At 36.6% G+C, this 26,484-nt stretch overlaps 1 protein-coding gene across 6 annotated transcripts in view; it reads right to left on the bottom strand.

The window, feature by feature from the left end:
* The window catches only part of ITPR2 (inositol 1,4,5-trisphosphate receptor type 2), a 492,164-nt gene that overhangs the window by 360,924 nt on the left and 104,756 nt on the right, over positions 1-26,484 (bottom strand). For 5 of the 6 annotated variants that reach the window (XM_032284102.1, XM_032284097.1, XM_032284122.1 and 2 more), the window contains 5 exons: positions 24,763-24,921; positions 18,766-18,864; positions 18,373-18,456; positions 17,942-18,088; positions 13,158-13,253 (listed from right to left, as the gene is read on the bottom strand). In XM_032284102.1, coding sequence (XP_032139993.1) covers positions 13,158-13,253; positions 17,942-18,088; positions 18,373-18,456; positions 18,766-18,864; positions 24,763-24,921 — 585 coding nt within the window. Of the gene's footprint in view, positions 1-13,157; positions 13,254-17,941; positions 18,089-18,372; positions 18,457-18,765; positions 18,865-24,762; positions 24,922-26,484 lie in introns of those variants that run through there. The other variant, XM_032284132.1, reaches the window with a different exon arrangement.

The raw sequence follows: 26,484 nt of genomic DNA, 5'->3' as shown, positions 1-26,484 counted from the left end.
ATTTAAATGAAGTAAACAAATAAACAAAACCACACTATGGTGAAACGAATTAGAAAATAAGTAGGGGTGTGAGGAAGGGGAGTGGATGGAAAGCAGTACCCAGCCCAAGAGTCTCATGACAGCAGTCTTTTAAGTTTTCAGGACTGACACACAAGGAGGGTAAGAAGATACAGGTCACCTGCTAGTGCTGAGCCAACCATTGAGGGAATTGAGGCTGGCCTTTGTCTACAGAGACCCAGACTTTCCCTCAGACTTTCTAGGTTCCCTTAAATTATGAGTAACAGAATTAGTTCCAAAAGGGGATTTAGTCCTGCTTTTAGAATCCAAGAGTGAAAGGTAGAGGGCAAAGATTGAGTTAACTGGCCTCCTTTCTACTGATTAAATAAACACATTTTCACTTGGTAGTAAAGACAATTCTACCATGGTGTCCAGAAGAAGTTTATTCATCTATTTTAGTCAAGTTCCACCATAGCTTTTTTAAAAATTTATTTTCTTTCTGCTTGAAAAATTCCAACTTTTCTTTTAAATTTAAAAAAAAAACTAAAATTTTTGTTAAATTATATCCAAATGATATGCAACATATTCGACCAAGGATATACCTTATGACCCAAGTTTTCACTCAATACACATTAGAATGGTTATTACAGACACTTTAAAGCAAATTCATGCCGGAAACCATGAAATATCCCTCACTAAAACATGCACAAGAACAGGAATTAACGCACCTAAGTCAAACACAAAATAAATAATTTATGCCCTCTGAAATTTAGGTCATATATTCTACTCCAAAGACAATGTTACCTTCTAAAATCAATCTTTATGTATTTCCCCCACTAGGATTACCCATCTCTGTCTGGCTGTCTGGGGAAGTGGATTCCAGTCTCTGATCTATAAAGAAATACTAGCGTCTTTAGGAAAGGTGGCCTAATGCCCATGGAACTCAATGTCCTCAACTGCAAAATGAGAACAAGACTATGACTAAACCATGACTCTATATCAATAAATTGTATGTATTCATATCTTTGGCAGCAAAACTAAAGATGGTACCAATCAGTTAGATTTTGCCTCATCTTTGTCTCTCAGGCTGCAATGTGATTTTTAAAATGATTAACATAGAGAGATTACCTCAGTAAAATCAATAAAGTATAAATAATAACAATAATGAGAGGAAGAAAAGGAAGAGGAGAAGGGAAAGGAGGAGAAGAAGCCATCCAAACAAATCCAGGGCCATATCAATTTACCAACATTAACTACTAAAGGCCAAATTAATATATGCTTTAAATTATTCTGCTGCTTTCTATCTCTAGATATAATAATAGCAGTAATTATTAAAGTAAGAGACTAAAGATGAATAGAAAAAAAATATTTTTTAAAGAAGGAAGAAAAAGACATGGTCATATAGAGGTCTTTTAGGACTTAAATTCTTTATGTTAAAAAATAAATTATAAATCTGGCATTGAAGAGCTAATATGCTATTCAATCATTTATTCAATAAATATTAATAGAGCATCTGTAATGGGCAAAGCGTTGTGGCATATGGTATTTTAGTAAAGACAAAGAGAATATGGTCCCTGGCCATAAGACATTATAATCTAGGAGGGAAAATAAGACATAACTACAGTCAGCTGAAATACAAAATAAAATGCAACAAGGGACATAAGACAGGAATGAATAATTTATAAATAATATAGGTCAGAGGAAGGAGGGATCTGTGACGGGCAAATTTATTCACAAATTATTCATGGAGAAGGTAGAATTTGAGATAAGCCTTGAAGGATGGGTAGAATTTTAACTGGCAGAGCAGGAACGAGGGAGTGAAGAAGGCAGCAAGGCTGGAGGAGCCACAGCCACAAAGATGAGAAAAATGAGACTTCTTTAGAGAAGACCCATCAGTGTCACTTATGGAATACTTTTTGATATGCTTTTAAAGGTTAATTCATTTAACCTTATGATTATACTAAAAGACAGGATTCTTAACCCTATTTAAAGACGAAGCACTTGGAGCACATCAAGTGAAGTACTTTCTGCAAAGTCATACCACTGAGGAGTGGCAGGGTGAGCAGGCACAGGTCTGAGGGCTCCAAAGCCACATCTTTCCATCCGTGTAACATGCTGCTTCCCTCCTGTCTCCATAAAGCAGAGTGGTGTGATGCAAGCTGGGAAGGAGGATCAGCCCAGACCATCCTTGACTTTAAACCATAAACTAGAGAGTTTGTACTATATTCAGAAGATGCAAGGGACAGAAGATGAAAGAGGGAAAGTAACCAAGAGCAGTGGTCCAAGGAAGAGGTGGGTGGACCCAAATGAAGATAATAATACCAGAATAAAAAGTAGAAAGTGGATGTGAAAGATTTTGCAGAGGCAGAATCAGTAGAATCTGAAAGCGTAAACTGAGAGAGAAAACTGTTTATCATGACTCTCACATCTTTATGAACTAAAAAAAATCACTATTTTGCAGGGAAATAATTAAACTTTAGATAAATTAATTGATTTTGTATGGCAATGGCATATCCAAGATCAAATGCATGGTCCACTGCAGCCATGGCAGTGAGTGACAGAGAGAGAATATAGAGACTCATTACTAATCTTTGAAGACAGTCTTCAATTAAATGGACATAGAGGAATACAAAGAAATCAGATGTGGTGCAAAATGGCAGAGAGAAATATCATAAATACCTAGGCAGTGAAAGTCATGATAGTATCACAATCAATTGAAAAACAACTGCACCCTTTCATCTAACACAGTAGAAAGAAGCAGACCAGAAATTTTAAGTCCATAATACCTGTTTACTTTCTTTAAAAAAAAAACTGTGCTTTTTTAGAATAAAATGTGTTTTGATCGATGTTTATTATATATAACACTGAAATCATAAACTTATCCTGTGTCTATTTTTAAATAATTATATTTATATATTCTTCTTTCCAATGACTGGCATTTCAGGCCAATCTATTATTCTGATTGATAAGCCTAGAAAAGAAAGGAGGGAATATAACCTTTACTGAGTGTTTACGTGTGCCAGGTACATTTTCTATGTTTTGATATATGAAATTTTATACATATATATAGGGTCTGGTCTGTATGTTCGTCTACTGTATATTTATGTATACATATACATGTACACAAATCAGGCCCTTTTCACATACTATGGCTGATACATTTGATAGAGAACTAAACATAGAGACATTTAAAACTATAGCCCCAATAGTCATACAATTCTATGCTAATGTACAATTTCTTGAGTACTGAGTTTTTAACCAATTAATTACATCCAAAAGCTATTGAATAGTCAGGAAATAAGTGTTTACTGCCATCTGGTGGAAGTTTTGCCTCTCTACAAACAAATAAGCTAGTTGTCTTTAAAAGCGTTTGATTCCAATCTTGAACAAATAACATCATTGTGCATTACTTGATCTATATTGCTTTGGAAAGGTCGTAAAAAGTTTTTGCTTTAGTAATATCCAAAGAAATAAAATGTAGGAAGCAGCATATCAGAAATTGTGAAGGTTGATTTATAATTCTTTCCACAACTGTGGAAGAACCATTTACTGGACTTTATGAGGTCCCCATATTTTCCTATGCAAAATATGGTAAAATTACTTTCGCTCCCACAGACATAACTGCAAACTCACATGCACCACTACAATAATACAAGTAAGCTATCTATGACAAAGTGTCGATGAGTATGTGGACAGCTGTGTCAAAAATATGTTTATTTACCTTCTGCTCATGCCACCTAACTACATATATGCCCCACAGAACAGACACTGCAAGGGAATATGCTCCTGTATTACCTCATGAAATCAAAAATCTTTATCTTGTTCATAATTAGATACTTTGTTCTACATTTTATCCATAGGTTTCTAGCACTGAGGTTTTTTGGTTTGGTTTTGGGTTTTTTGTTGTTGTTTTATTTTTTCTTTTTGTGTTTCTTTTTTTGTTGTTGTTGTTGAGACGGAGTCTCACTGTCACCCAGGCTGTAGTGCAGTGGTGCGATCTCGGCTCACTGCAACCTCCACCTCCTAGGTTCAATTCTCCTGCCTCAGCCTCCTGAGGAGCTGAGACTACAGGCATGTGCCACCATGCCCGGTTAATTTTTGTATTTTTAGTAGAGAACAATATTTCACCATATTGGCAAGGCTGGTCTCGAACTCCTGACCTCAAGTAATGTGCCCACCTTGGCCTCCCAAAGTGCTGGGATTACAGGCTAGCACTGAGTATTTCTTTAAAATTAATCTGCATCCCTAAACTATCCTGTTGGAGATCTTTACATGGAATAAGGGACCATTTCTAACCCTTGGTTTGCTTTACTATCTTGCAGGATAAAACTTAAACCATGTTATATCTTGTATCATTATCCTAATTCCTAAGTGTTTTCTGCAATTCACCAAAAAAAAAAAAAAAAAAAAAAGATGCTATTCTTAAATATGTGTTTTGTCTATACAATTCAACTACAGAATTTCCAGCATATCAAATGGTCTAACTTCCTTTGGATAGTGCCCCCTTCACTTCTACATAAATAATTAGGATTTTACATTTTTCTGAATAACTAAACCATCCAGTTAAGTGCTGGTTAAAATAGAGTATCATATTTGTGCACTGTATCTATAAGTAAATTTTAGATCTTTTCATCTAATTTGCTGTTAGATATAAGATTGCAGTCCTTTAAACTTACTGTGAGACTTAGCATGGTCACCTACAGATGTTAACAATTAAACATTACACAGAACCACTTATCTCAGATGTGCAGGTATGGTGGAAGCAATGGCAAATGAGATCTCAATGTCCCAGAGACTGAGTTAGTCTAGATTGCAAACTCTTAGAGGACAAGGACCATGTATTAATCATCTCTGTTTTCTTCACAATGTCAAAGTAGTGCTTCTACCTAGTAGCCTTTCAATAAATGTATAATTTCACTATAATACAGATCAGGGTTTTCAACCCTTAGCATTACGGGTATCTTAAACCAGATAATTCTTAGTTGTGAGGGGCTGTCCAGTGTATAGTAGGATGTTTAGCTACATCCCTAGCCTCTACACATTAGATGCCAGCAGCTCCCATTCCCCAACTGTGACAATAAAAATGTCTCTAGACATTGCCATCATTACCCTTAGTTGAGAGCATTCATTACTAATACTCTCATTATATCAGTTTTTTGCTTTTAACAAAATAAATCACCTCTGTGAACCCAGATTTCTTTTTCTGTAAAGTAAAATTACTGGACTTATAACAACAGTCATAGTCCCTATGATTCATTCACTCAATCATCTAACAGTTACTGAATGCAAAGTAGATGTCAGGTACTTCTAGGCACAAGACATCCAGCAATGAGCAAAACAGATACAGGCCTTTCCTTGCAGGGATCAAAATAGTTATTGAATAGGTATACACAATACATACAACAGGTAACAAACAAATGCATACCTAACTGTGAACTGTGATAAGCCCAAAGAAATGCTATAAGCATTTCCTCCCTAAGTGGGGAATTTCTGAAATATCTCAACAGGTTTATGGAGAATAACTGTGGCATTATCCAGAATCAAAGGCTTTAAAATTCTCAATGAATTCTAACTGCACTATATTATTTAAAAGACCACAATTTAAGTTATTACACAACAGCTTGAGTTAAACTCAAATGTATAGACAATAAAAAACACTATTTCAAGTTATTGAAAAGAAATTTCATTTCTGATTTAGAAAATTTTATCTAAAGAACTTAGAGAAATAAAAGCAGTATATGTTAAAATAGTCTAATAATCAAAGGCATGGCTAGTCTTTTCAGCTGTTCTCCTAGATAAGCACTCAGCATACTTTACCTAATTGAATAAGAGTAATGTCACCCAAAATGTCTGTTTGTAAGTCAGGAGTGACTGGCTGGCTGTGTTATACCTGACCATAGGAACTGTACAACAGTTCATGACATATTATTGGAAGGATTTTCAACGGCTCCATGAGGCAGTGTTTCCTATGTCAAAGCACAGTAGTAATGTGTTCCAGATAAACATATTAAATAACTAAACTTTGCCCCAAACACCTTCCCTCCTTATGTTACCTAAGACATGCTAGTTCTTAATAATAACAATAATAATAAAACACTACTCTGCATTTTCCCTCTGCTTCCTCTCTAAGAAAGTAAACAGACTTAATATTTATTGCATACCTCTTATGTACAAGGTGCTATACATTCCCTATCTTCTTTAATTCCAGAATAATCCCATACAATATACATTATTATCTTTTTTACACACATAGGAACTCAGGTCTAGAAGGGTTAAATACCTGCTTAAAGTCAGACAGATTGTAAACAGTATGCATGGGATTTTTTTCCCGCTATGCTAGGCTCTGTCACACTGGCCAATATAAACACCATAAATTCAAAGGCAATTCAAGAATTACATAATCCAATTTAGCAGGAATGCCTACAGCACATGAAAGTAATATTTTAAATTATAAATACGTCTGTTAAAGTTGGAAAGGCCATGGGAAAAGAGGTTAATACTCTGCAATATCTAGCTGCTCTGCTGGGCACTTCCCTTTAATGCAAAAACAGCAGCATCCTCAACCACCTCATTTTTAAAATATATTTTATAACAATCATTTAATAGGATTCTTAACTTCCCCTGGACTACTACTCTGCTTCCCCCTTTCACAGTCATGCTGTGAAAACTCAGTCTGCACCCACTTCTGCTTCCTGGATTCCTGATCATCCCTCCACTCCCACATTCTGGTTTCCACTAAAAATCCTCCCCATAAAGTAACAAATGATTACATTCTTGCCAGATGATGTAAACAGATTTGTTTCTGGCCTTTTCAGTAGCACTCTCTCCTTTGTGAAACCCTCCCCTCCCTTGCTTGGCATTTGTGATTCATCTCCTTTGATTTTCCAGGTGTTTCTGGCTTCTCAGGTTCCCAGTCTCTTCCCCATCCTTAAAAGATAATTTCCTCATACACCCTCCCACTCTCTTTCTACTCCCTAATGATCTTACCTGTGCTCTGGAAACCCAAATCTACTTCTTTAACATTGGTCAATCCCCAAACTTCCAGACGTTTTGAAACCTTCCCTATTGGGCAACTTCACCTGGACATTTTACAAGCAGAATCAAATTTGAATGAATTATTTCCCTAATCAGTTTGGCACCTCTTCTCATTTTCCCTAATTTGGTGAATGACATCACTTGCTCTCCAAAGCCAGAATCCTATTCCTCAACCCCTAACACCTGACAGCGTAACACAGCATCAATTCTGTCTCTCAAGAATGCCTTCAACCCCTCCCTTCCTCACCATTACCAGTGCCTCTCCCTTGGTTCAAGTTCTCAAAATTACTAAAGTAAAAACTGTTGATGACCTTTCCAAAGCAACATCAAAAATAATTTTCCTTGTTAAAGATTGTAATAGAGCCCTTTTAACGACAACTACCTTATTTGTTTGTAGATAAGCAAAACTTCCACCAGGTGGCAAAGAAAGAAAATGTAGAAAGCAGCAGATCATTCAGACTTATCTGGTCTCACTGCCTCTAGATTCAATTTCTTCTAGTCACTTCACAAAGGCTCCACAGCATTCTGCCCACTACAACTGTGTCTTTGGAAATGTGCATTATTCCACATAGCGTGGCTACTGAGCAACTTGAAACGTGGCTATTGGAAATGAGAAACTGAATTTTTCATTTTATTTAATTTTGATAATATTAACTGCCAACATGTGGCTAGAAACTACCGTATTAGACACAACTCTGGAGTGGTCTTCATTAATCACAAATTTACTTATTATACCCCTTTTTAAAGATAAAGCCCATTCTCCTAAATATATATGTCTGAACTGATCAGCTATGCTACATTTCTGGCCCCATCGCCTCCCGTCTCACCTTCTAGCATTACTTCCAAACTCACAAGTCCTACATATGAAACTACTTTGTATGGCACTACACACCTCCTTTCTTGTGTACAAGCTGCCCTCACTGCCTGAATGCCCTTTCTTCCTCTTCCCCATTTGTCTTATTCATCAAGCAGCAATGCCTCAGACCTCCTGACCATTCCTTGCATCCTGATACCCCCTAACAAAGATGTGGGCCACTATTCATACTGCTATCATAAACTTATCACGCTGTACTGGGATTTTTTTAATGACATCGCTGATTTCTACCAAGCCTGCTAGTAGCTGATCAGTCCCAGCCTCTAGGCAGCTACCAAGATAAACTTCCTTAAACTTCATTCCTATTACAAACTAGAACAAATGCAAACCCGTCATTCAAAAGCTTAAAGAAAAGAGATCTGTCACTCAATCATTCCTTTGGCAATTCCTTCCTTGGGCTGGACCTCAGTTTTAATATTGTCTATGTATGATTTGGACATTCTACCTCTCTGATGTGCCTTCTTAGCAACTTACACAGGATTGCCCTTTTATTTCTCTAACAGTCCATGTCTATTATTTCCTTTGGGAACAAGTTCGCCCCAAGCAAGAATCCTCAACTAACATCACTCCAGATCCTCTCATTGGAATATGACCCAATTCTACCTGCACATATAATTAGCTCTCCCTGATTGTGCCGTGCTGTCTTACAAACAAGGAAGACATTCTTTCAGGGCTAATTCTTTCAGGTCCATTCTTTCAGGGCTAAGACTGAGTCAGCTTCCTTTGCTGTACCTGCAGCACTCTACCATGCTGTGCATTTACCAGTCACTGAAGAAACATATTGAAAGTTACATTAAATCTTAAAGACTACGTTTGCAAATTTATGAATTCCAAAAATAGTAATTCCTAACTCTTACATTTCCCACATCCCAATATGTGTCTTATTTTTTTTACTAATATCTAGATATTAAAGTGAAAACTGAAAAATTAAAATAAATGTATGCCATGGAGCCTTTACCACCTAAGAAGAAGGGTACAATGTAATAAAACAAATAATTCTAGGAGGTTGCCACTCAAAATATTGAGAACCCCCATCCTACTTGAACAACATGACTAACGCTTCGAAATTAAAAACCTGGGATTTTTTTTTTTTTTTTTGAGACAGTCTTGCTTTGTTGCCCAGGCTAGAGTGCAATGACACGATCTCAGCTCACTGCAACCTCCACCTCCCGGGTTCAAGCATTTCTCCCATCTCAGCTTCCCTAGCAGCTGGGATTACAAGTACCTGCCATCATGCCTGGCTATTTTTTTTTTTATTTTTGTAGAGAAGAGGTTTCACCATGTTGGCCAGGCCAGTCTTGAACTCCTGACCTAAGGTGATCCACCTGCCTCGGCCTCCCAAAGTGTTGGGATTACAGGTATGAGCCACTAAACCCCACCAACCTAGGCATGTTTTTCACAAGAGATTAGTAACCAGAATGTATAAGGAGATAAAGGAACTCAATAAACCCCCAAAAATCTAATAATCTGATTTTAAAATGGGCAAAAGATCTGAATAAAAATTTCTCAAAAGAAGACATACAAACGACAAACAGGCATATTTTAAAAAATGCTTTACATCATTAATCGTCAGAGAAATGCCAATCAAAGCTACAATAAGATATCATCCCACCCCAGTTAAAATGGCTTTTATCCAAAAGAAAGGCAATAACAGATGCTGATGAAGATGTGGAGAAAGGGAAACCCTCACATAGCTGATTGGAATGTAAATTAGTGCAGCCTCTATAGAGAACAGTATGGCAGTTCCTAAAAACTAAAAATAGAGTTACCATATGATCCGACAATCCTACTGCTAGGTATATATCCAAAAGAAAAGAAATCATTTTATGGAAGAGATACCTGCACTCCCATGTTTATTACGGCACTATCCACAATAGCCAAGATTTGGAATCAACCTAAGTGTACATCAACAGATTAATGGATAAAGAAAATGTGGTACATGTACACAGTGGAGTATTATTCAGCCATAAAAAAGAATGAGATCCTGTCATTTGCAACAATATGGATAAAACTGGAGGACATTATGTTAAGGGGAATAAGCCGGGCACAGAATGACAAATTTCACATGTTCTCATTCATATGTTGGAGCTAAAAATTAAAACAATTGAACTTATGAAGACAGGGAGTAGAAGGATGGTTACCAGAGGTTAGGAAGGGTAGCAGGGAGGAGAGAAAAGGTGGGGATGATTAATGGGTATAAAAATATAGTTAGATAGAAGGAGAAAGATCTAGAATTTGATAGCCCAACAGGGTAACTACAAAGTTAACAATAATTTATTGTATATTTTAAAATAACAAAAAGAGTAAAATTGGAATGTTTCTAACACAAAGAAATGACAAATACTTGAGTTGACAGATATCCCAATTACCCTATGTAATTATTACACATTGTATGCCTGTAACAAGACATCACATGTGCCCCATGATGCACCCATAAAAATTAAAATTTTTTAAAAAGAAATAAAGACCTGGGCATTTTTAGAAATCAAAATGATAAAAGTGTATTCACTGCTTCTCAACCGCTATCAGAGGCAAGTTACCAGCTGTTCCTGAATTGGGAATCACTGTGATTTGGACACACTTCTAGACACTTTCACACCAGTAAAGACAAGCATCCTGAGACATGAGCACACCCAGATTTTGTCCCAGCTGACATAGAAGATACAAAACCCCAATGTATGGATGCCAGAATTTTGAGGCTATGATTGCTATTTTGATATTAGAACACTACACAAAGCACCCATTCTGTTACACTAGTCAGTAGAAAATAAATTCCCAGCTTTCAATTTTCAGATATGTATTTAATACTTAATTCTCCTCCTCCCACCAGACCATAAAAAAGATGTTATCTAAAATTAAAGGTCAAAGAAAAGGTCCTCTAAATACACCAGACTCTTTAATGGAGGAGATGGCACCTGGCATTTAAAGCTACATTCTCTAGAGACAGGATGAAAGACAATCATTCAAATCCTTTTCAAGGAATGAATTGCTTTCTCCTTTTCCATTTTTAATTAATTCATTTATGTATTGAAGTCTTGGATCTTCACTAAGTTTCATGAACAACTTAATTCTTAATAATCTAATCATTTGAATTCATCAAATGATACATGTTTTAATTACAGAAATTAACAAGGAAGACTAGTAATACACACACACATCATGTCAGTTTTCTACAGCACATCGGTAGACTTGCTTGAAAAGTGAATTGGGAAAAAGAGCCACTAACATAAGATCCCAGAGGATTTTAATCCTAATTTCTTGTCTTTTATAGGATGTCTACTTAGGTTTTTCCAATTTTTATTTTAAACAAGATTCACTACTTTACTAATGATTTTTGTTTCAATGAGTTGTTTTTCAAAAGGCTTACTTTAAAACACTTATGCTGTAAACAGCTTGTAAATTGCAAAGCTGTATTTCATTTAATTGAGTACTAAATAATGTGTTAGATACCTAAAAAAGTAAAAATAGTCCCTGTTTATCATATAAAATTAGGCTGGGCACATAGTAAGTATTATGTGTATATATAGTAATATGTATTACATGTAATATGTATTACGTGTATATTACTAGTTTTCCTTGTTAATTTCTATAATTAGAAATTTCTATAATTATGGCTTATGCTTATAATCCCAGGACTTCAGGAGGCTGAGGCAGGCACTTGAGTCCAGGAGTCTGAGACTAGCCTGGCCAACCTGGTAAAACCCTTCTCTACTAAAAATATAAAACATAGCCGGGCATGGTGGCATGAACCTGTAGTTCCCATTACTCAGAAGCCTGAGACAAGAGGATTGCTTGAACTTGGGAGGCACAGGTTGAGTGCACCACAGCACTCCAGCCTGGACAACAGAGCAAGGCTGCCTAAAAAAAAAAAAAAAAAAAAAAAAAGTTATGCCAGTATCACCTACCCTGTGCTTACCATCAGCCACAACTTCTGCAAGCACTTTGCCTCATATAAGTTAAGAGAATTAGAAATATATTTGATTGTCCCCATCTTCCAGAAGAAGAAATCAGAATGTACTATGATTAATTTGCCTAATATGTCTCCAAATGCCTCTCAGATAGAAATCCTGAAATCTCCTTCTTCCCATCCTCTATTCATTCAAAAAGTAGTCATCAAATGCTTTATAAATGCCCAGCACAGTTTCATGAATGAAAATTTTCATATATCTGGAAAAGAATAGCTTCAAAATTATTTTTTTTATTTTATTTTTTGGGACAGAGTCTCGCTCTGTTGCCCAGGCTGGAGTGCAGTGGCATGATCTTGGCTCACTGCAACCTCCACCTCCAGGGTTCAAGTAATTCTCCTGCCTCAGCCTCCTGAGTAGCTAGAACTACAGATGTGTGCGACTATGCCCAGCTAATTTTGTGGGTATGTACATTTTAGTAGATACGGGGTTTCACCATGTTGCCCAGGCTGGTCGCGAACTCCTGAGCTCAGACAATCTGCCTGCCTCAGCCTCCCAAAGTGCTGGGATTACAGGCATGAGCCACCGTGCCCGGCCCCAAATTATTTTTAAATTAGATAACCTAGCACTTTGGGAGGCCGAGGTGGATGGATCACCTGAGGTCAGGAGTTCAAGACCAGCCTGGCCATAATGGTGAAACCCCATCTTAAAAAAAAAAAAAAAAAAATTAGATAACCAAACTTTAATTAAATCATTTATAAAACTTCCATGATGTTATTTCTACCTGTACTTCATATCTTCTGATATCCTTCGTATCTGTCTGTCAACATACTTTTAGTGGATAGAGAAAAGGCTTTTCTATGTTTTTACCACTTTTATTGACAGTTTTAGGAAGAAAACCTTTCCCTTCCCAATGATTTGAACAATAAAAGCCACCCACAGTGAAAGAGGCCACTGCAGATAAACCCAGAGCTATCTAGGCTATCAGATATGAGCAATGAACTGATCATATCTATGATGCAGACATTCTGAAAGGCTGAAGCTAAATAGAAAATTTTAGGCTACATCACATACATATGCAAATCAGATGTCCCATTCCATTGACCTTACAATAAACCAACTGCAGAGTTTTGTTGTTGTTATTATTGTTGTTGTCTTAATTTTTAATACTTTGACTAACATTTACATTTTTAAAATAATTTATGTGTCAATCCAGAATACTAGAAGCAATAATCAAATTTGTATAATGACTGTTCCTGCAAGTACAATGTCTTGTGAAGAACCCAATTGCCTCTTTCACTAACTCAGAGTCAGAAACTTAATAGCACTCTATACATTAGTCTTACCTCTGCAGCTAAATAGTTTCCAGTTGCAAGATGTTTAAATCTGAACAAGCTGTTCCACTGTCCTGCACCCCCACGGCATGGGTCATGATGAACCACCTACAAAGAGAGCAACAATAGTAATGGCAAAACCATATTTATGGTCCTGGCAAGCAAATGCCAACAGTTTACATGCTTGCCCTCCTGTTAATGCTGACCTGTCAAACCTAATATATGTTTCCATGTGAGTATAATGTGGCAGAAAAACAAAATTCCTCATAAATGAGCAAGAGACATGTTATAACAGTTGTTGACTCGTGCATGCATGACACTTGTGCCTTACATCTGCAGATATGGCTTTACTCAGAAAGACATGTTTCCAAGGCCAAAGTGGAAATACAGAGATTTTCCTCCCTTTGTGTTTCAAACATTTACTTGACATACTGCACTAAGAGCCCACTATATGCCAAGTATTCTTCAAAAGAAGAGAAACACAGCAGTGGATAAAGCCAGAGCTTCCATTCTAATGGAAAAGAGAAAGCTAGCAAACAAAGACATAAATAAGACATGACAAGTATGACAAGTACCAGGAATGACACAAAGGGAGTGCATGATTGAGGAACTAGGGAAGGCAACTTTAGATACGACCATCATCAGCATGGGCCTCTTGGGTCGTGTGACCTGAAACCTGGAGGATGAGAAAGACAGCCATGCAGATTGGAAGAGGGAACCACAAATGTTCAGGCCTGGGGTCTAAACTACTTAATTCTGGGCCCTTTCCATGCATGCTTTTTATTGACAGCATTTTTTTTTTTTTTTTTTTTTTTTTGGTGAGATGAAGTCCTGCTTTGTCACTCAGGCTGGAGTGCAGTGGTGTGATCTTGGCTCACTGCAACCTCTGCCTCCTGGGTTCAAGCGATTCTCTTGCCTCAGCCTCCCGAGTAGCTGGAATTACAGGTGCTTGTCACCACACCAGGCTAATTCTTTTGTATTTTTAATAGAGATGGGGTTTTGCCATGTTGGCCAGGCTTGTCTCAAACCCCTGATCTCAGGTGATCCACCCACCTTGGGCTTCCCAAAGTGCTGGGATTATAGGTGTAACCCACCTTGCTCTGCCCAACACCATGTCTTTTGATACCTGTCTTTGAATTGGCCTTGCCCAGATGCTGAGCCCCTAGGCTCACTGGGAATAAGCACAGTAGAAGTTCTGACACACCTGGTTATGACAGGTGGGATGGGGCTACAGAAAAGCTCAGGTTTTATACTCAGACTGAGGCATGTGAGTTCCAGGTCCATCAATTACTGTGGTATGACCACAGAAAGGAATTTAATATCTTTGAGCCTTATTTCTTCGTGCACAAAATGGGATAATTCACAGGACTGTTGTGAAGATTAAATATTATAAGGCATATCCAAGTGCTAGGATCACTTTTCATGACTCTCCCTCAGCACATTATGTTCTTTTTGCTAGTACTGACCACCCTTTCGCTCCTGCTGCAACCGCGAACTCTGTGTGTTAACATACTTCACTTTCGAATGCCTTCTGCTAGACTCCAACAAATGTCTTCCCATACTCTCATAACTCAGAAAAGATAATAATTATGAAAATACTTCAAAGTGCATGAGGTCTTATAAAACATTCCCTCTGTGGCCAAAAGCCCACCTATCTTTCAAAATCTCAAATCAAACTTCTTCCACAAATCCTTTGCTAATCACACTGGCTACTACGATATTGTCAGTGTTTGAACTCTTAATCCTTTCAGGAGGCAGAGATGTATTTGAGAATCTGATAAAATCTAATGTTTGTCTCACAGTACATACACACACATACACACACACACACACACATTTTGTGGTTTGTATATAATTGCTAAGGTTAAAAAATAATCTGAAGATCCCAGACTAAGAACTACTCTACTATACATCAGTAGGTCTAGCAAAGGCAGTAGGGCTCCCCAGCAGAGATATTCTGCAGATTTGGAAGGGAGGGTGTTTTTGTTTACCATGATTTTGGAGGGATGCTATAGGCATTTAATATGCAGTGACCAAGATATGATCTATGCTGCAATTTACAGGGAATTCCAGCATGTGCTCAACACTGTGTGTGGCCCTCAGGACCAGCCCCACGCTGCTAAATGCTCCCGTGCATTACAGGGGCTGAAAGCCTCACCCAGCAGGGCTCTGAGGACACTCCCATTAGAATGGGAAGCAGGGGACAGTAGAAGAGAGTCTCCTCTTTTGGCTGCAGCGGCAGTCGTAGCAGCTGACTAGTGCCTGCTGCTACAGGGTGCGTGAGTAAGGACCCCTCAGCATGTGAGCAGAGGCCTGCGGGTTCAGTGGCGAAGCAGTCATCGCCTTGCTTATTTGCATTCAGATAAGCCCATGCCCCCCACTACAAGTTTCCTCCTCCAGCCCTTCCAATAATGTGAATGTAATTTCCTTCTTGCTTCAAACACCTGATGCTCATGCTGGGCAAGCACAGTCCTCAGGCTTCCTTACTAAAGCCCAACTGTAACAGGACACAATAGAGAAATGTCCTGCAGCTTACATCTTTCAAATCTCCTAGAGAAATAAGTCTACCGCCAATATAAACTGGCAACACGTTAGTACATCATCAGATAAAAACGTTTTACATCAACTTATATGAAATTCATTATGGTGAGGGACATTTAAATGGAGTGAAGACATCTCAAAATTATTAAACAATTAATTTGCTCCCTATTCTGACTGTTCAATGTGTTACAGCATTTCCAACTATGCATTTTGATAGAAAGGGTTCAGTGTAGTGGCACAGTTAAAGCAAAAGCTACAAAACTAAAGCAAAAATATGAGAGAATTTTCAGAACTCCTTTTAACAGACTTAGAACCAATATTAAATAAGCAGAGACACATCAAATGCAGGTAACTCACTATATTTCATTAACAGAGTTTTAACTAATAGCTCATCTTCAGCCGGGCATGGTGGCTCACACCTGTAATCCCAGCACTTTGGGAGGCCGAGGCAGGTGGATCACAAAGTCAGGAGATTGAGACCATCCTGGCCAACATGGTGAAACCTCGTCTCTACTAAAAATACAAAAAAATTAGCTAGGTGTGGTGGCGTATGCCTGTAATCCCAGCTACTCGGGTGACTGAGGCAGGAGAATCACTTAACCAGGGAGTCGGAGGTTGCAGTGAGCCAAGAATGCGCCACTGCACTCCAGCCTAGATGACAAAGTGAGACTCCATCTCAAAAAAAAAAAAAAAAAAAAACCTCATCTTATTGCTACCTCTATATTTTTTTAAGTTTTTAAAAGAACAGAATATTAAGAACTTTATGGTATGAAAACACATGCTTTTATTATGTATTTATTTTAGGATTGCCTGTTATTTTTCAGTTTTACTCTTATAAATGAAGTAGACTTCTGGGAGGGGTTTCATGCAGCCTCGTGTATTACTAGCTTTAGTCATGGTTGTTTTCCCCAGATCTTCTCAATTCCATCACGTTTTGATGATTATGGTCTCCAAAGTCCATCTGCATGCTAGCAACTGAAATTATTCCTCAATACGTTGCGGAGTTTCAAGATAGAAGATAAGTTATTTTGCACTATTTCATCTTGATTCTAAACCACATCATAAACTTAGAGAGTTCTTTTTTAGTGTCATATTTATAAATAAGGCTTGGCTCATTTGCAGAAGCATCATACTTCCTCATTTTCTGCATCTCAATAGTTGGTAGTTTGCCTAAAGTATTATCCTTACTTTGATTATGGTTATTTCTCTGTTTTTCAGTTTGTTCCATTATTACGTCTCCAAACACTTGTTATCATTCAAGGGCCCAAATCTACCTTTGCTTTTTCATTTTCCTGTGCTTCTATGGACTGTCTTCTGATCCTCTTTAACCGCGTCTCTCAAATCCAAACATAACCATCCAAGATACACATAAATATCTTTTAGATAGTCATTCTCATGTTGAAACACATATTATATTTTCCTTTTATTTCTTCTTTATGTTAGAATTTGACCATTATACTAATTCTACCTATTAGAATATATAAATAATATTACCTATAAATTTCATTTTAGAATATTAAAGGGAGTGTCACAAAATATATATTTTTAAAATTGGGGGGCAGATGAAGGATTTGAAATGGTTGAGAACCATAGTTAGTGGCTCAGATGTCCAGTAAACCTCTTGTTCATGGGCAATTCTGTAGATCTTACCTCCTTCACATATAAAAAGATCCTTTAAGGAAAAATCCATAGGTTACATTTTCTTAATTACTCTACCATGTTCCACATTTAAGAGATACTTTTAAAAAGATGAATGAATTCTTAACCATGGGTGTCCTGATTCCAACAGAAATGGTGGCATCCACAGAAGAAAAAACATTGTTCTCCCCAGGTGCTGAGTCATTCTGGCATCCACCTTTCCTCAAAATGAGGCATCCTACTCCATCTTGACTCCAATGCCATTTGAGGAACATGGCCTTCAGTCTAACTAGTCTTGACATTTCACAGTTGATTTGTTAAAAGTAAGATCATAAGGTACCCTTTTAAAATGTGTTTATGTGTGTGTATTTGAGAGAGAGAGGGCAAGAGAGAAAAAAAAAGAGAGAAAAAAAATTAGAGATCCCAAAGAGGAGACATGCTAAGGAAATAGCCTTTTTCAAATTGGTCACAGCAATGAATAGGTACAAGTTGGTTCACAAAAATTATTGTTTTATGATTCTATCATAAATGATACCTATAACAATAAAACAACCAGCCCAATAAATCTTGTCTTTTTGATCTAAATATTTATTACATGTCAAAAAATATTAATATACCTCTATTTCCCAGAGTGCTTTAGAACTAGTAGCAGAAGTAGCTGATTGGCGCAAGGTTGTACGAAGGAAAATGTGCTGCTTTTTCTCATATTCATCACAAGTCAAAAACTTCTCTTGCTCCGCATGAAACAATCTAACAACATCACCCTAGAAAAAAGGTCAAGAGATAACTGAACAAATAATCGGGATAAGCCGGTGTCTGTTTCTGGTTTTGATACTCTGGGCCCTTATGCTAGTTACCTGACTTTTAATGCTTATTTAAACATTTTAAAACATTGATGGGGGAAATTCAGTAAAACACTCAGAATATTAAGATGTGTACTCACATTCTAACTTATGAACACTAGTGAATACATAGGTTTTGCATCTAGAATTTCAGTTAAGACTACTTTCATTTCTGCCAGCAAATGTCCTATGTAGCACATACTTACCCCTTTTAATACGTCCTCTCGATAGGAACTATATTTCATGAATAAAGTGATTTTCCAGCTAGTGTTGCAATTAACAGCATTCACCTGTTAATGAAGAAATGTTCAAAGTTATAAGACTGCAGATTTCATTCTCTACCAGAAATTATTATTTCAACTAGTAAAAGGAAATTAAGGACAACTTTGGATAATGAAGTATGTAGCTCAATACAAGTATCTTTGAGAGACCATCCAAAAATAGCAATAGCTAATCCCAGCTATATGTACCTTGGGGATATTAATTAGAATAACCAGGATTATGCTCATGAAAACAATAAAAGAAACTATATTACTTTTTTTCTTCCTCTCTCTTATATGAAAAATCAACACATTCATTCCTTTCCCACTTGAACTTACCTCTTTACACCCTGGGTTATCAAGAAGCTCTATGTTGCTGGCATGTAGTGGCTGCCCTGCATTCACAGGCATCAAAACAACTTTATCTCCTACAACAATCTAGGAAGCAGAAATAAATCACAATGGAGACACTGCATGGATCTTTGCTGCTATATTTGAAGCTAGAAATAACTGCACAGGAGTCCGCATTATTGATCTGACATCTGGTCCTTTTATCCTTCACACAAATTTTTGTTCAATTCTTTTTCTCTTTGAGGTAAAATATCTTCTAATAAATGATCATGTAAGTATGTCCCATAGGGTCTATCAGTCTAGATTCATAAGGGTAGTGTGGATCTTTTTCATATTCATCTCCCATTTCAGTTAGAGCTTTCTTAAAGTCAATAAATAGGCCATTATCCCTCCCCATGAAGTCTTATGCCACAAGCACAGCAGATAGAGTAAATGCACCTGCCACCAAAAAAAAAAGTAATCTATCTAAATATTAGAACCACTGCAAGGGCAACCAGAACATGTTGCATACTTGTATTATCTTTGCAATGAGAGATGAGTAGATTTGATCTTCCCATAGCCTCAGAAATGTAATAAAAATTCTAATGTCAGCTCGATTCAGGAAATGCAGGATTAGGTATGACCCTGTAGAAATATGTTTTTCGTTTGAGCTTTGGGCATCTGATTCACTCATATCTTAAATATATTAAACTCATATTGCTCCTTAAACTTGGCATTCATTTTTAAACAAAAACTAAAATTGATTATGGGAAAAGTGCTCTAAAGAAGTAAGTCTAATTGATTTTTTTTTATTTATGCTATTGTAGCAATATCTGCTTTAAGTGTTTTTATTCTTAACTCAAACTGTATAGAATTGAAGTTAACCTTCCTTCATGATAATAATGAACAGTTTAATTTTCATTATTAAAGTTACTTATGTTGCTAAATTTATTTAGAAGATATATTATTATAGTAAATAAGCTCTCGGATATAGAATGGATCACTACCTCAAAAATGAAAACCAAAACACTCCCTTTGTATATTTCATACTAAGTAAATATTAGAATAAATTAGTTTGATAGATAAAAAACAAATCAAGATTCAGTCAATATGAATAAACACAACTTCTCCCTGTAGTATATCTTCATCAAAACCCAAACTTTAAAAAAAAACATAATTTCATAGTTTCAATTTCAGATAACCTCATATGGATGATACGGAGGAATCTATATTCATATATGGTACTCTTGTCACAAACTATATCTGGCAATTGAAATATAATGGAGAAGCCTCAAGCTCACCAATCAAACAAAGAAAGGTTGTGCTTTGGTTTGTGGAAATAGCTTCTACTGTTTACAGGACTGGTCTCCACTCACCACTGTACCTTTCAAGTCCATTAGAAGTCAGATGCTGTAATTCACAGAGATTCATCATAGAAGCTCTCTATACAGTTAAGGAAAGATCACTGAGGAGCAGTATTAAGTGAAAAGATGAATAGGCAGAGCAAGGCATGTAGTATGCTATCATTTGTGTAAAAATGTGAGGGAGGGAATAGGATTATCTGCATAAAGAAATCTCTACAGTGGGTACCTGTGGAAGAAGAGAGTAGGAATTGGGCAGATGGAAAAAAAAAAAAGGAGAAAAGAGATTTTTCACAATATATCTTTACATCGCTTTCTATCTTTAAACCATGAATTGGTATCCCTTTTAAAAATTAAATTATGAGCAAAAACAAATCAAAGTCAATATGATGTAAGTATATTTCCAACCCCTTTTCTCTCCAGGGAAACACGTGCTGTTGCACATGACACCAAGGCAGCTCCAAGTCACGGAGCCACATAGAGGCCTCAGTCATCAGCCATACACTAAAGTACTGGGAGATTGATACCACATTTTGCCAGTGCTGCATCTGGTCTTTCAATTAGTTTTTTTTTTTTTTTTTTTTAAAAAAAAAAAAAAACAAAAGCAAAACAGGATACATGTGTAGAACATGTAGGTTTGCAGAACATGTAGGTATACATGTGTCATGGTGGTTTGCTGTACCTATTGACCCATCTTCTAAGTTCCCTCCCCATCACCTATCACCCCCCTTTCCCCAACAGGCCCTGGGGTGTGTTGTTCCCTCTCTGTATCTATGTGTTCTCAACTTCCAATTTCTTAAAGAACAATTGGATTTGGTTTAATATTTTGTTCTCATCTGTGCCATATAAATACTAGCCAATAAGTTACTAAATATAATGATATATTTTAACTATGGTCTTCCAATTCGGAATACTTTTGGTTGCACCTATGTTCACTGCTCTAAGTCTTGCTATTTTATTATAGTTGTCTATGAGCTTTGGGTCAATCCATATATTTATTTCAAAACACAACCCATAAAATGGTGTGTGTGTATATATATTTAAATATGCATAATATATACAAATGTGTGTGTGTGTGTAAATTTTTTTTTTGAGATGGAGTCTCGCTCTTTCACCTAAGTTGGAGTGTAGTGGCACAATCTCAGCTCACTGTAACCTCCACTTCCTGGGTTCAAGTGATTCTCCTGCCTCAGCCTCCTAAGTACCCAGGACTACAGGGATGCACCATCACTCCCAGCTAATTTTTGTGTTTTTAGTAGAGACGGGGTTTCAGTATGTTGGCCAGGCTGGTCTTGAATTTCTGATCTCAGGTGGTCCGCCTGCCTTGGCCTCCCAAAATGCTGGGATTACAGGTATGAGTGACCATGACCAGCCTAAAACTGTACATATTTTTAAGAGATCTAGAATATAGCCAAAATGTTTCTTGATATCTGTGAAACAGCTTCCAATGATTTATAAGAATGGTACTCATAAGTAGAACCTAATATTCATTCACTAATTTTCAGGTCCTCAGTCTTATTCTTGACAATGATTACCTTGCCTAACCAGGCTGAATAAAACTTCCAAGTGAAACAGACAAAATACCAATCATGTGAAATAAAAAGAATATTAAGAAGTGCCAGGAAGAAAACAAGAAGGTCTGAGAAATAATCCCTCTTCTCAAGGAATTCATACCTAATTAGGTAACTTAGCAAATATGAAACTTGGTAATATTTTCACAATAGTGAAGCTCAGGACCCCATTCACAGATGGGTCAAATACTTTCTGGGAAGCTACAAATTTAATATAAAACTTCAGGGTGAAGTCATTTTCTACACATCCTGGGATCAGCCATCACATTCACTTTTAGTATACAAACATCTTTTGTTTTTCTAATTGCAATCCAAAAAGCACTCCTGCTGATTCTATGTAAGAGGCATGTAAGATTCAAACTGAGATTTTGCTGAAAATAAGAGGGATGTACCGCCACTAGCAGCTATCCTTCTTTTGAAGTGGCAGCTGGTATGATGAAAAGAATATCACAATAGAAATCAAAACACCAGGGTTCTAGTTCCACCTCAGCTAGAAATTTAAGACATACACTTTTTTCCAAAATGGCAAAGTCTACTTGCTATTTGAAGTTTCTTTTTACAAGAGTTAAATTTTTTTCTTCATTTAAAGAATATCTGAACTTTTTTTCCCTTTGAAAATCTACCATAAAGGTAAAGAAACCAAGTCTTCTTAGATCAAAATTGAAAATGAAAAATTAGCTACTCAACCATGGGGAAATATTCAAAAATTAACAAATAAATGAATAAAAATGAAATATTTATGTTCTCTGCTCATGGCTGGTCCCTAGTGACTTTGCAGTTTAACTGCAACCAAGGGCTTTGTATACAGCTGAAAGTAGAGGGATCCATGTGTCTATTTTCCCCCCAAAACTATCCATCCCACAATTCTATTAGATATATCATAAAGTTGCTCTTCAGTAGTAGGAACTATTACCTTTTGAAGATAGGGTTTCCTTTCTCCAGACTATCATCAGCCTAACTACTGCATTTCATTTGGGTCACAGAACATCCTGTAGTATACTTAAAACTGCATCTATTGCTAAATAGTAAAATATAATTTAAAAATTCCTCTAAACATTGTAATTTCCTCTTTCTGATTTAATATGTTTTTAAAGAAAATCAGTAGTAGTTGAACCACTGGTTATGAAGTGACTGTATTTCCAATTGCCTTCCACATAGTAGGTTTCTATGTTAGAAAGATGCTACGTATTTTAGGGAAGGAAATGAGTATTGCAACATGATTATTTATGTGACCAATATAGAGCTGTGGGTGTGATTATGCTTTCAGCAACCTTAATTACACATAAAAGCTACACAGTGGCAAACAAAAACAGTGAGCTGCTTCAGCAAAAAGCAGTGTGGAAGGTTGTTTCAGCCATGCTTTCTGAAGCACATCCAGATAAGGAGAACTCCTGAATTGCACTTATTACATTGTCCATTTTCACTAAAGTTGAGTGTTTGGGTGGTCGGTTTTGTTTTCTTTTGTTTTTCCAGGACAACTAATTATTTGAAATAGTTCATTACATTCAACTCTCTGTTGACTGTGTAAAAGCAGCAGGTAAAAGAATAGATAAAATGAATACATAAGCAGGCAGGATGAATTAATATAATCCACAGGGAATCTAAAAACCCCAACTTATTCAATCATTTCATTACATTCCTTCCGAGCTGAAGCTCAGATTTTGTTTGTTTTCATGTTTAATTTTCATGGACCTCCTGTAGACAGGAAAACTCTTCAGTGGAGGGTTGGGGATGGGAACAAGCATTGCAAGAAAGGGCCTCAAAGGCACAGGTTGTTCACACGCTGCTTCATCAGTCTGAATAATTGAGAGTTGATTATAATTAACTATTTAATGAAATTAAAATGTGTATCATGCTCACAGCACACATCACCCCATGTCAAAAGGAAAAAATATAAAAAGTAGGGATTTTTTTAAAGATAATCCAACCAATACAAGGCTTAAAGTGCATCACATTCCTGCATGCCATGCTTCTACCAAACCTTACCAAAGGAAGATATCGCCAGATAATTTATTAACCAAATTAAATCCAAAAGCTTGCATCCTGTGGAATTGAATTTGTACTTCAAAATTCACTGGAAAAATTAGATTCACTATAAAGACATTCCAAAGACAAGAAATAACCAAAACACATTTAAAATATAATCAAAGTTTTGACTGAAAAACCTCTATCAGAATAATTATACTTTTATATTGCTTTGAATTCAGAATATTTTTTTAAATCTTAGTATTTGCCAGTATTTATGAAACTTATTCAGCGTTCAGTGTATAGCAGCATTTACTGACCATCTTCCATGTGCTAAGGAATATCACCCTATATTTTATGTATTATACACAAAAATATGACCCTCTTGATCCTATTGAATATTTCTCATAATTTCTTCTCTATTTTATAAAGTAGCAGAAAATATTTTAGCAACTACTAAAATTTACATGTAATACACACATATTCCACAACATTAAAAAAAAATTTTTTTTTAGAGACAAGGCGTCACTATGTTGCCTGGGCTGGTCTTGAACTGGCGGGCTCAAGTGATTCTCCTTTCTCAGTGCCCCAAGTAGTCTAGAACATATTATAAATATAGCTGTCATCAATGAGCAGATGCCAATTTTCAGCTCCTCTACTCCACCTCTATTAAGACTTATAGACTCACCAGCTGGCCATAGAGCCAGTAAATGGAATACTGTCACGATTTCTGGTGTCACTCTATTAATTCAAAGGGCACATACTATTTCCTAAACAGCTTTTTTTCCTTATGACCAAGCTCCCTCTTGGTTAGGATAAAAAGTAAATTCTCCTTCTCTTTTAAAAGTCTCAGCCAAAACTATGGTTGCTTAAGTTCTTTAATACAAACTCAAGCTGGAAGATTTTAAATTAATCTGAACTTTGTCTTATGATTTCTGAGCACAATTTGTACTATAAATAAATATGTTTAACCTAGTATATACTAACATAAAAATAAGGCATTGAGTAAAAACTATATTTTCTTTTTTGTACCTTCTAGATTCTCTTACTTATTAGGAATTATTTTCTTTATGAACCCATTATTTCCCTCTTAATTGTATATTACATACATTGTCACCCTCGCTTCTCAGTTTCCAGAAGGGATGAATATAAAACCAAGACCCTTCATTTCCTGCAGCATCCAAGGACACACGCATGGCATTCTTCTCCAGCAAAGCGGGTAGTCTCTTGTTGACAGTAAGATATTTGTTGCTTTTTATATGCAGTAGCTGTAGGGAAAAGACATAGAATAGCACCTTTATTCTTTGATCTCCTCTGTTAATTATATTCATATGTTTTATACGTATAGCATATATTCATCTAACATAGCTTGAGGTGAAAATTAAGCAAAGGAGTATTTTCAGCCTCCACACTCACCATCTTTCCTACTTGATGTTTTTTGTTTTCTTTCTCCCTTCCGCCCCCAATTCTGCTTCATAATGAAGTGAGCATAGTAGGGAAAAAAAAAAAACCAGGGGACCCTTCTGAATGATTTTCATCTACCGATAAATAATAGACTGAAACTAGATTTTCCAAAGAAGACCTTGAGTTTCTCCAACCATATCCTTTCTCAATGCCTACACAGCCACAAAAACAGAATATACTAAAGAAAGGTCAAAAAACTCAAATAATGCACTGACCCACTTAGTATTATTAACCAGCCCTACCCACAGTCAGCCCTGATTTTTCCTCTGTAAGGAGGCAGCTGCTCATCCCAAATAGGCTCTACACCTTCTGCCAGGGGATGCTGACCCTACTTCCTCCCAGATGAGTGTAAAAGCATCACTTCTCAGAGTTTTTTTTGGAATTTGTGAACAAAATCTTACCAAAACAGGATTCTACTGAGTATCAAAACCAAAACAAAATAAACTTTCCATCTATGATTACAATCATTTCATTTTAGTACTCACAATATAATAAATAAATTATCTCAAAGAAAAGGAACATTCTTTAATTGCAAAAAGAAAATCGGCATTTTGAAATGCTCATTATCATACTCTTGGCTCCTTATGTTACTGTAAACCAAGGGAAACCCTCATGGGCTGACCTTTGGGATCCACCATGTTAAAGAACATGGCACAGCCCCTCACTGACCAGGCTAACATCTGTGCTTCAGGTACTTGACAAGGAACAAAAGCTCCACTTACTGACATTTAATCAAAACTTGGTTAAGAGAAACTCTATTTATGAAGGATTGCCCCAGAGACATGCAGCCCACTCAGGCTGCAGGTTTCACACTATCCATCATTCGATTAAGTCATACATTCAGGGAGCAGCCGTCCCAGCTTCTCACATCTTCTCCTAACAGTGCACTGCTTTGACTGCCCTGTGCTCTGGCATTTTGCCATTGGCCAATAACAAAATATCAGGGATATTATTTTTAAAAACAGCTCTATGAAATGCCTCATTGTAGCATTTATTGTAAGGAAGTTGTCAAGGCTATTGTTTACTATATCACACAGTGTCCTCTTTATGAGCACACATAGGAAAAACACTTCCCTGGTCTTATTCCTGGGAACAGCTGTGCTTCTAGACCTCTGATTTGGCTCTATGCTGTGGACCTCCTAGTCAATGCTGTAACAAACTATGCTTTCCTATGGCGAAGTGTGCAAGAAAAAGCCTTCAAGACAAAATTTACCAGACTTTACAACATGGTTTTTATAAACATGCCTCACCCCTGATTTCAGTTTATTAATCATACCATGATTTTCCCTGTGACTCAATTGCTTTATTTATTTCTATTTTATCTCACTATGTGCTCTGTATTTTGAAGAGTGCCTTACATTCTTTTT

Source organism: Sapajus apella, unplaced genomic scaffold (genome assembly GCF_009761245.1).
Source record: "Sapajus apella isolate SASKATOON/1434 unplaced genomic scaffold, GSC_monkey_1.0 scaffold2, whole genome shotgun sequence".
NCBI classification, from domain to species: domain Eukaryota; kingdom Metazoa; phylum Chordata; class Mammalia; order Primates; family Cebidae; genus Sapajus; species Sapajus apella.
This window is presented reverse-complemented; position numbering and strand designations above follow the sequence as displayed.